This window comes from Mirounga leonina, unplaced genomic scaffold (genome assembly GCF_011800145.1).
Source record: "Mirounga leonina isolate KUSES-001 unplaced genomic scaffold, KU_Mleo_1.0 Mir_82, whole genome shotgun sequence".
NCBI classification, from domain to species: Eukaryota; Metazoa; Chordata; class Mammalia; order Carnivora; family Phocidae; genus Mirounga; species Mirounga leonina.
Window position 1 is genome coordinate 47,951,633 of NW_023270825.1, and position 11,844 is coordinate 47,963,476.

General features: G+C 40.5%; 1 protein-coding gene across 2 annotated transcripts; it reads right to left on the reverse strand.

Moving 5' to 3' along the window:
- Positions 1–2,076: 2,076 nt before the first annotated feature.
- ARF6 (ADP ribosylation factor 6) lies at positions 2,077–4,321 on the reverse strand. 2 transcript variants are annotated; one of them, XM_034992251.1, is made up of 2 exons: positions 3,683–3,772; positions 2,077–3,582 (listed from the first exon to the last, which is right to left on the reverse strand). In XM_034992251.1, the coding sequence occupies exon 2, from the start codon at positions 3,095–3,097 to the stop codon at positions 2,570–2,572; it is 528 nt and encodes a 175-aa protein (XP_034848142.1). In that variant the 5' UTR covers positions 3,098–3,582; positions 3,683–3,772; the 3' UTR covers positions 2,077–2,569. The 2 variants fall into 2 exon arrangements, with proteins under 2 accessions (XP_034848142.1, XP_034848143.1); XM_034992252.1 differs by lacking the exon at positions 3,683–3,772 and adding an exon at positions 4,037–4,321 and having other exon boundaries at positions 3,094–3,582.
- Positions 4,322–11,844: the final 7,523 nt, after the last annotated feature.

The window sequence follows — 11,844 nt, forward strand, 5'->3', positions numbered from 1 at the left end:
ACATAAACTTCAGGATCTTATTTTTTAAATTCCTAGATAATAACTTTTTCTGCAGGCTCCAATTACCTGCCCCATGATCACCAATGGTTATGGTTCAATTTAACTACATCAATTATCAACCTTTTATATCCTTAAAGAAAATGTAAATGAAAATTACAATTTCTTACCAAAAAGTTTAGGGTTTTCCAAATTTCAAATATTTGCTCCCCCCCTCCCCCCTTCAATTAGACATTTCAAATAAACTAAAAATAACCACATCTCACCTGCAACATTCAATAGCAATCACTTGATGTATAAAATTTTAACTATGCTCCCAGTTATTTTAAAACACAAAAAAAATGGCTGCCTATCAATCTGTCTGTCACAAGTTAGAAATACTACATTTAGGAATTAAGATGAGGGTTTCAAGTTTCCTCCAGTTTAGGCATTTATACCTTTGTGCTTGTCTAAAGATGTTACTATAGCATCGATATTTGTATAACCCATGTTTATGTACCTTAAAATGCAATCATTTAAAACACTAAGAATTAAATTTATGGTGGAGCTTTGGGAATTTTAAAAGCAACTAAAATGTTCTCGGATGTGTCTGTCAGCTTCATTTCTAGAGATCCTTCTAAAGCAAAACAGAACTTTATACCTTAGTTGCATTTTGAATTCAAAAATCCCTCTGCACCATCAGGAGCCTACAACATAGCACCTTCTCTCATCTGCTTTAAGTAAAATGTGTCAAGAGTTTTACTTTCAATAGTTAACTTTTTATAGCCTTATGCTTCTCATACATCTTTGGTAAAAGCTCCATTACACAATATGGCCAAAGCACGAAGGACCAATACTGTCCAACTATGTACCATGATATCCCGCTCCATTTTAGTTTTCAGACACCCTCATGAATAAAACCCACTCCACCTTTTCCTGTATACTGCCTTTGCAGTCTACATTTCTTAAATTCCCTACGTTTAATTCCTTGAGGATCTCTAAAATTAATCCTTAAGGCTATATGAGAACCAGATGCTGCTCACAATTCTGTATCAAGCATTAACATTTGGTTCAAAGTATCATCATAGTGGTCTCAATAATCTAGTTACCAGTCCCAACAAGCTAAGCAAGTAATCTTGCTAGGATCTGGATATCACCAGTGAGCACACTGCTTACCCTTGAAGAAAAATAAGTTTACATTCATTGTCATCTGTAGGTTCTTTTTCTTCATCCTACTTCCCCTTTGTCATTCCTCAAGTCTACACATCATTCATTCATCACATTTCCTTCCTTAAAGGAGATAGTGTATTAATGAACCAACAGAATATCTGACTATTTGTGAGTTAATCCTACAATCAAACAGAATTAAATATCTTTTTTATAAAACATCTTTTCCAGTGTTCTAATTAATGGAGATGTGGATCACTCATCTATAAAAAAGACTTCTATCTTCAGCTTAATCAGTTGCTCTAATGTGAAAACAGGAATGTGTATTTTTCCAAGTAGGTAGGTGTATATAATTTGAATTGTTAAATGCTTTATTAATGAACAAAGTAAACATTCTAGTAATTTTTAAATTATTGATCTTAGACATTTGAAATGTGGTAAAAGTATATATTCCAGTTTTGCCCCAAAGTCACTTAAAATATCTACAGATATCTCATCTGTGTGTGGCATACACCATTATTGCTCCATTTTCTGGAAAGAGTCTACTTTTAAAGTTAAAAAAGAGGGAAAGCACAGCAAAGTTGCCAACTTTGCAGTGAAAAAAATCTGTGTTGATGGGTTACACTTTCATCTTTTTATGCAGTGTAAGTTAGCTATGTAATAAGGAACTTGAGTTTTATCCCTACTCATGCATGACGTATGTTTCAGAACTTAATAGCTGACATTTCAAAGAACTTCTTACATTACCTGTTTAACATACTGATGTGCAACTGGAACATATTACAATGATATTACTCATTATTTGCCACTGTAGGCTAAGTTTATTATACTGGTCTTAGATATAAAAGGTCACATTTGAACTTCCTAAGTTAAAGGTAAAACTCATTAGGGAGGGGTAAGGGCCTTAAATATAAAAGACAAACGGCAGTTTGATTAAGCAATAATTTTCAGTTTACTAGATGAAACAGACTTGCAACATAGTCTGCATGAATGCAAAATAAGCCATCTACAGCAAGTGATAAGGAAACTGGGCAAAAAGGAAAAAAGCATACATTGCAAAAAAGATTCTCTCGAAATAAAAAAATCAAACCATTATTATAAAGGACTTTACCAAAAACTGCTATATTTCCCCCATCCCATTTGCTGGAAGTCAATAAGAGCATCTAGCACTGTGTTCATGTCAACTGTCAGATCAGAGCATCCTAACGCAAAGCAAAAAGAAAAAGAGGGGAAAAAAAAAAGAAAAAAACAAAGAAAAACAAAAAAAGGAAACCCCTAACCCCCCCTCCCCAACCGTAGAACAGTAACTCCAGAGTTCAAATTCAGAAGAAGAGAAAGTGGCAATTGAAAGAGGTGATGGTGGCGATAATCCTATGAATGGGTTTTTGATTTCTCTCCTTCCGGGGGGATAGGTGGAGAATGCTCATTAGGATTTGTAGTTAGAGGTTAACCATGTGAGCCCCTCATAGAGTCCATCCCCTGAGGTGGCACAGGAGGGCTGCACATACCAGTTCCTGTCCCGAATCCGGGTCAGGCCCAGTTTCTCCTGGATCTCGTGGGGTTTCATGGCATCAGGCAGGTCCTGTTTGTTGGCGAAGATGAGGATTATGGCGTCCCTCATCTCCCGGTCATTGATAATGCGATGCAGCTCCTGGCGGGCCTCGTCGATGCGGTCGCGGTCGGCGCAGTCCACCACGAAGATCAGACCCTGGGTCCCGGTGTAGTAATGCCGCCAGAGCGGCCGGATCTTGTCCTGGCCGCCCACATCCCATACGTTGAACTTGACGTTTTTGTAAGTCACCGTCTCCACGTTGAAACCCACTGTGGGAATGGTGGTCACCGACTGGCCCAGCTTCAACTTGTACAGGATTGTTGTCTTGCCGGCCGCGTCCAGGCCCAACATGAGGATCCGCATTTCCTTGTTCCCGAAGATCTTGGATAGCACCTTCCCCATCGCGTCGGAGGAGCCGGGGCCGGGGGCATTCAGGTGTCCCGGGTCCCCTCAGCCAACTACGCCGCAGCCGCCGCGAAACCGAAACGAAGCCTCCCAGCCGCGAGGGCGCCCGTGCGGCCTGCGTGGGAGTTGCCTCCTCGGGGCAGAGGCCCGGGCTAGCCACTCACTCGGGCATCACCGGCCGCACAACTTGATTCCTCCAGTCGCCGCTGCCGCCGGGGCCCTGAGTCTGCGCCGGGAGAGCCGCCGCCCTGCTGAGGCGCGGCCCGGCCCGGAACTGCCCTTCCCCCCGCAAGCGCCGCGCGAGCGCCGCCGCGGTTCCCGCTCCTCCGCCTCTCCTCGCTCCGCCGCGGGAGACCGAGGCCCTCCGGCCCGCCCGCCGCTCCACGAGCACCGGGCTCACCACCGACCCAGGCCACCCTAGAGTCAGCGCGGCTCCGGCGCCTCGTCAGGTCATTGATCCTCGCGGGAACTCGGTGCGCCGCCTGCAGAGACACAGAGAGGAAGAAGGGAGTTACTGGCGGAGTACCAGAGGGGAGCGGAGGCCGAAGTGGCCCGCCTTTCCAGCTCAGTCCAGGAGGTTACCTCCAGCCGCCGCCCTGAGCGCGGGCTCCCTCTGGCCTCCACCTCCTCCTCCCAGCACTGCCGCTGCCGCCGCCGCCGCCGCCGGAAAAGGCGCCGAAGAAACCGCCTCACTTCCCCTCCCGACCACGCAGGCGCAGCAAGGCCGACGGTTCGACGAGAGCGACCTCTGTAAGGAGCGCGGCCCGCGCGCCTAGCGTCATGGGCGCCGCGCGCGAGGGGCGGGGCTACGGCGGCTCGGAGGCCTCGCGGCTGCGGCCAGACCCCAGACTCGCAAAACTCGGACTTTGACCCGCGCCCACCTGTCCCTACACTACCGGCTCGCGTACTTTCTGTAGTCCTCTTCCGCGCGCTCACCTCCTTCACCCCCGCTGGAACCGGAGGAGCAAATCCGCTGAGGAGCTCCACAGGGTGGGGCCGGCGGGAAGCGCGCTGCCACGATGAAAGCCTCCCCCGTGCTGCTTCTAGACTTGTTCTCAGACGACGGTGCCCGCCAGGTGCTCCGCTAGTTCCCTTCATCCCGCCCCAGCCCTCGCGCGTCCTCAGTCACCCGGGAAAGCCCAACATGCTGTTCCTACCTCTCCCAGCCCCTCCTTGGCCTCCTTAATCCCTCGTGTTCTGTGCATTTCCTGAAAGACACGTGGGAGGCCCGTGTTTTGTGTGGAATCTGCAGGCAGTGCAGCGTTTTACTGGGCTTGGGTTTGCTATGAAACCCTTCTTTTAAATGTTTGAGCCCTATCTTTATACATCTCTTCAGGACAGTCCACGTTACTTAAAAATGACAGTGTTAATCAGAGTTCCCGTGCCTTGCCGCCTTTTCAACTGTGTAAGGTGGTAACTTTCCATATTTAAGTATTACGTCCCTTGAGTGTGATGAGCAGGAACTTCTCACCTACCCTTTCTTAACTTTAAGAAGCCTAGACGATAATAATCTTAGCATACGGTTTAGAATCGGACTAACTACTTTTGTGGCCTGGATCTAGGCATTTAACCTTGCTAAGTTTGTTATCTCATGTGTAAACCAAGTGTAATGCTGACCTTGCTCTCTGTACTCTGTTTCAGGGTAAATAACAAAATGTTTGTGGAAGACTTTAGGAAACCTTTTTGTAGCAAATGGTTAGCGATCAAGTTAGACTTAAAGTAAGGCGAAGCTTAAAATAAATGAACCAAGGGGAGGAAAAACAAGAAATAGTGTTTGTTATTTTTTAATGTAGATGCTATAACAGCATATGATAACATACTTATTTCATAATATAAGAATATTTGATAATGGTACATAGGTTAAGTGATAACCTTATAAGCTTCAGCTGAAATAAACTTACTAGAGTTAGTAATGTTCAGACAATGATCCAATTTACTTTCCATCTGCCTTAATGCACACTCGTAAAACTGGAAGAAGGATTTTGGAGAAGATTAGGGTTCAAAGTGTTGCCTGTTTTATAGCTGTGAATCCTTAGGCCTCAACTCTCCTAAACTTCATTTTCCTTATCTATAAAATCAGACGAAGAATAATATTGCTAATAAAAAATAGTCACCATTTATTGTTTGTTATGGCAAACACTTTACTATACTTTAAATATATTTTTTAATCCTCACAGCAATCATATGAAGTAATTTTGAGTATTAATATTTTACATATGAGGAAACTCAGAGACAAAGAATTTAAGTTGTTTTTTGAGGGTCACAGAACTGAGATTAAATCGTAAGTCTGCAACTCATCCTCTTAACCCCCTAATTATGCTATCTCCTTGGCTACCTCACACAATTGTTTGGAATCTCAGTTACAGTACCATAGTACTTATTTTATTTGAGGGAGGAATTTTTTTATATGTGGCAAGTAGAGGTATTTTGTTGCATTCCAACATAATAGTTTTCTCAGAGCAGATTCCAGTTTTTCCAAGTAGATGGGAGCTTGATCTGCTGGCTTGGATTTCTTTTTCAGTGGAAGGAGTAAGCAGAAGTAGTAGCTGGAAGCACTAGCCTCTACCTGGCACTGGCACTGTGTTAGGGCTATAAAGTTTATTTTTGAAAGCCGTCTTCTGTTTATATGCCACCAGAATGCAAGCTTCATAAAGGCAGAGACTTGTTTTGTCAACATAATGTCACTAGTGACATCATGTAAGTATCAGAAGTTACATCATTATTTGAATGAATGAATGCCATTTATACCACAAATAAGACCAAACCAAAAAGGAAAGGGACATACTATTTTTATCTGGGGTTAGAGTATTGGATATGTAGAGTGGCTCATCATTTTAAGTAATAATTATAAAACAATAATGGCCAGAAAATAAATACAGTGAAAATTTTTACTTTGTATATAATCATGGCAGTTGAGAAAATAAGTGAATTTCAGTAAAACCAAAATATCTGTAAAAAGTAACAATTTAGGGGGCACCTGGGTGGCTCAGTCATTAGGCGTCTGCTTTCAGCTCAGCTCATGATCCCAGGGTCCTGGGATCCGGCCCGCATTGGGCTCCTTGCTCAGCGGGAAGCCTGCTTCTCCCTCTCCCACTCCCCCTGCTTGTGTTCCTTCTCTCGCTTTGTCTCTCTGGGTCAAATAAATAAATAAAACTTTTTTTAAAAAGTAACAATTTAGGCAACTACTGAATCATACCACTGATGAAACATTTTCTTGATTTCTTCTTGAAACAGTTAACAATTCAAAAATAGTGAATTTACAAATATTTCTGTTCTGTGAAATATTTTACAGATAAACTAAAACTTGCATTTATGAAACAAAATATTACATTTCTCAGTGTGTACCCTGTTTCTCTGTTTTAAGTTTCAAACACAAATGAAAACTCCGACAAAACTATAGAAAAATTAGTCTCTGCTTTTTAATTTAAAGCCTATAAATGAAAAGGTTTCTTCAGCTTACTTAGAAACCTGGCTCCCCTTCTAGAAAACACCATAATTTCTAATCTGCTGAACAACCACATATATTATCTTGTGATATTCCTGACTAAAATACCATGTTATAAGAAAAATATTTACTTAAAAAAATGGCTTAACTTTTTGCCTTTAAAATGAAATGAACAAGTCTTTAAAATAGTATCCCATTCTGTTTACCCCTATTTCTGAGTTCCTAAAGCTCTTAATAATTTATTCTGTATGACTGTGTCATATATTTCTTTTTATCCCATGCAGCGCTAAGGACAATTCTGACCACACAGCAAGGGTGTTCAGACTACATACCTGTTTAAGGAAGATAACATCCCTGTTTATGGCTTCGTTTTTGAGCCCTTAGTCCACTTACCCAGCATTGGGTTCTATCTAGTTTAAAGAAGCCTAGAGCCCCAGAAAACCTAGTAGCAGTAGAAATAAAGAGCAAACAAGAAGCTATTTTAAAGTATATCTTTAGAAAAATTTCTAATCTTTTCCAACCAAAACATGGAGGCAGGAGAATTAGCCCTCCCTTCATATTATACCTATCAGTTTATAAGCTCTCTGAGAAAGGTTTCATGTCCTTTTCATTTTTGAATCCTTAGTCCCTAGCATTGATACGACAGTCCCTATCATTCCCTATTAAAAGTGGGAATGATAAAACTAAAAATGAATTATAGTTGATATTTTAGCAAATTGTTTAATAGTTAGGGCTTTGGACCCTAAAAATAAACACTGAGGCAACATGGTCTAGTGGCACAAGTGAATAGAAAAAGCTAAATGACATCCTTAAATTACTCCCAACACTTCGTAATTAGCTTTGAGTAAGTTATTCATCCTCATTGATCATCATTTTTTTCTATTCCTGAAATGGAGAAATCTCTCTTAATTGACTAGGGCAGTATATAGTATTTCCCTTTACAATTGAAAGAGCTGAGCCACTGAGAGGATAAGCTACTTTCTTGAGATCAATAAGATGGTATAAAAGAGGTTCAAAATTAGATTTTTTTGATCCAAGTCTGGTGTTCTTTTCTCTGTTGTACCAAATAATTGTGTGAACTCAGTAAGCTGGACTAGAGCAATGGTTTTCAGCCCTGGCCGTACATTTAAATTATCTGGGGCATTTTAAAACAACATAAATGCTTGGGCCCCACCCCAGATCAATGAAGTCAAAATGTCTAGGGTAGAAGTTCTACCCACCAGTACTTTTTTAAGGCCTCCCTGAGTGATTCTAATGTGTAGCTAAAACTGAGAACCACTGAACTCATTGCTAACTTCCCTTCACGTTAAAAATAAATTTTGGGGATGCCGGAGTGGCTCAGTCGATTAAGCATCTGCCTTCAGCTTAGGTCATGATCCCAGGATCCCGGGATCGAGTCCCGGCATGGGGCTCCCTGCTCAGCAGAAAGCCTGCTTCTCCCTCTGCCCCCTACCCCCCTACTTGTGCTCTCTCTGTCTCTTTGACAAATAAATAAAATCTTTTTTAAAAAGTCTATGAGTTCTGAACCCTACTTATTTTATTATTCCTCTTCCCCAAATACATACCTCCACACACAATTTTTTACATAGTATAGTGCAATAATACCTTAATCACTGGTATAACTTACCAAGACATTAGACCTGTCAGACAAAGGCGTAAATATTTCTGAGATTCTTGTAAAAAAATATTTTAAAAACATAGTATAACTATAGCTAAATTTATTGAATTATTAATAAAACCACTATCAACTAGTCAGCGCCATTCAATGAAAAGAAAATAAGATGGAATACTTGGCAACCATAGGATGATCAAACTCGTTAAGCTCTAGATTAAAACTTGTCTATGGATACTTGCCATTTGGCTGCCCAGTATGCAAATACCTCTCCTATTTGACTTAATCACAAAATAGGTAGAAAGAAAGATGAAGGTAGGCAAATAGGTATATTCCTTTTCTTATATCGCTGGTAGCTAGGATTTGGGTAAGTGAACTGGGCTCAACCAATCAATTAATGTCCTACTACAGACTTTGAATTTTGGGAGATTCAAAATCACAGAGTTGCTGGGACAAGTGCCCAGAGTGACTGAGTCTAACAGGATGGTGGCAGATATCTCGTGGCAGGAGTGCCATTGGCAACAAATGTTATAATAAAAGCACCAGCAAACTGTTCTGTTGCATAGGCCCAACAATACCTTTTCTCCCGTCTCTACAGCCTTCCTGACGATTCTGTGGGTCTTCTGATATACATCCAATGAAATTGTCTTCAGTTCAAATTAACCATGGTCAGTTTGATTATAAATAAGGATCCTGAATGGTACACATTTTAATTTAAAGAATGCAAAATAAAATCTTTAACCAATATTGTGCAAACTGAAGATCTGATTATGTTAGTAATTTTCCCATTAGGAGGTCATTCAGAAATGGGGTCAAAGATAATTCTAGAATCATTTCCAACCTGCTAAAATTATGTTCCTTCTCACGGAAGTACATGAATGTATCGTTTTTATATCAACCATTTGAATCACTATAATTGTTGGAGTGGGAAACATTTCATGTCTTAGAGATAACCATAACATTTGCTGTTAAAAAGAAGCATACAATATCAGAAATTGGTTTTTAATATCAGAAAAGTGTATTTATTTTTATTTTTTATTTTTTTTAAGATTTTATTTATTTATTCATGAGAGACAGAGAGAGAGAGGCAGAGGGAGAAGCAGGCTCCCAAGGAGCAGGGAGCCCGATGCGGGACTCGATCCCAGGACCCTGGGATCATGACCTGAGCCAAAGGCAGACGCTTAACCATCTGAGCCACCCAGGCGCCCCAGAAAAGTGTTTTTAGACTAAAACAAGATTATTACTTCTGTCTAAACTGACAGACTAAAATACTGATTTCCTGAAAAAGTTTAGTTTTTTAAGAACAGAGAAGCTAAATCATTCAGACTGCTTAATTAACTGAATCCTGCAAGCTTTGTAATTAAGTAATAAAACAACCATTTGTGTGTAGTGTTTACAGTAAGAGTTGTCGGGTTCTGTGCTATCAGTTACTCAGATGTGTTGTTATTATACAATAACATACTCTATAGCTGTGTGTTGGTGCCAATAGTTTACTCTTCAGGAAGATACTCAAGGAATACCAAACAGCTGAGGGCTAAAATTAATCTTGTTCTGTCTTCATTGTGGTTCCAGCTTAAATTTCTTTTCTTTTTTTTTTAAAGAGATTTTATTTATTTATTTGACAGAGACACAGCGAGAGAGGGAACACAAGCAAGGGAAGTGGGAGAGGGAGAAGCAGGCTTCCCGCCAAGCAGGGAGCCTGATGTGGGACTCGATCCCAGGACCCTGGGATCATGACCCGAGCCGAAGGCAGATGCTTAATGACTGAGCCACCCAGGCGCCCCACCCTACTTACTTTAGAGGAAGATTTATTCAGACTGAAAAAATAATTATGTTATAAAATAAATAAGTCAAAAGATGATAAGTAAAACGTAGGGAATATAGTCAATTATATTGTAATAACACTGGATGGTGACAGCTGGTGACTACACTTATCATAGTGAGCACTGCATAGAATTGTTGAATCAGTATGTTGTATACATGAAACTAATATAACATTGTACGTCAATTATGCTTCAATAATAAATTTTTAAAAAAGAAAAAATTAAATTATTTAAGCTTGCTCAAAGATCTAGTAGAATACCAAATATATTGATCCATCTTCCTTCTATAAATTACATGATATTTATTTTGTTTTTAGAATGGATAATATGTATTACTAATATGCACAAAGAAATATAACTTGTCTATTACCCTGGTTCAAATTAGAATTTTCCAGTTTCTCCTTACATCTCTTGCTAGAGTGTCAGTGTGGTGTGCAATCTCACCCTACAATTATGAGAACTCTGTACTATTATGCCAACATTTTTTTTTTAAGATTTTATTTATTTATTTGACAGAGAGAGGCACAGCGAGAGAGGGAACACAAGCAGGGGGAGTGGGAGAGGGAGAAGCAGGCCTCCCGTGGAGCAGGGAGCCTGATGCGGGGCTCGATCCCAGGACCCTGGGATCATGACCTGAGCCGAAGGCAGACGCTTAACGACTGAGCCACCCAGGCACCCACCATCTTAAATTTCTTTTTTTTTCTTTTTTTTTTTTTTTTTAAAGATCTTATTTATTTATTCATGAGACAGAGAGAGGCAGAGAGAGAAGCAGGCTCCCAAGGAGCAGGGAGCCCGATGCGGGACTCGATCCCGGGACCCTGAGATCATGACCTGAGCTGAAGGCAGACGCCCAACCGTCTGAGCCACCCAGGTGCCCCTTAAATTTCTTAATTTACAGGTTCTGTTGTTTGCTTTATCTTGTTTTGTTTCTGTTTTGTTTGTTTCCTCCTATGGTTAGAGATATATGAAGGAAATGGTATGTAAGCAAAATACTGACCTCTGATTGATGAATGAGTCACAATTGTACTAAACAAATAGATTACTCATTTAAAACATTATGCAGTGGGCACCTGGGTGGCTCAGTTGGTTAAGCGACTGCCTTCGGCTCAGGTCATGATCCCGGAGTCCCGGGATCGAGTCCCGCATCGGGCCCCCTGCTTGGCGGGGAGTCTGCTTCTCCCTCTGACCCTCCTCCCTCTCATGCTCTCTGTCTCTCATTCTCTCTCTCTCAAATAAATAAATAAAAAATCTTTAAAAATAAAAAAAAATAAAAAAATAAAACATTATGCAGTATTAGCTCTTTATATTACATTATTATTATTATTATTATTATTATTATTATTATTATTATTATTTTGCCTCTAGCATAGTATTCTGCATTTGATCTGCCTTACTTCCTGACTTGCTGGTAAGGGATTCAGCTTCTCAAGGAGATCCTTCTAATGGCCAAGTTGGTGGTAAAAGCAAGGTAGGAGAACTTTCTATGTTACAGAACCCAGAGAAGAGAATTAATCTTCCAAATCTCAAGAAAAGGTGGTAAGACAGTAAATTTAAAACTGTTTATGGATTAGAAACCAAATAAATAAAATGATTTTAAATGCCACACAGTGCTGCTTCACAGACAGAGAATAAATGAATAAATTTAAAAATGAGTGGGAAAGAAGAATCAAGACAGGAAGGAAGAAAAAAAGAAGGAAGGAATGAAAGAGAAAAGGAGATAATTGTATTCAAAAATAGAGTGTGGCAATCTTGTAAACTGTAACCTTGTAACCTAATCCAAAACCTAGCTTGGGGTTGGAAAGGAAAGATTCCTTAGAAAAGTATAACCAGGTAGATTTATGTGGGATTTCCTCCTCCATAACCT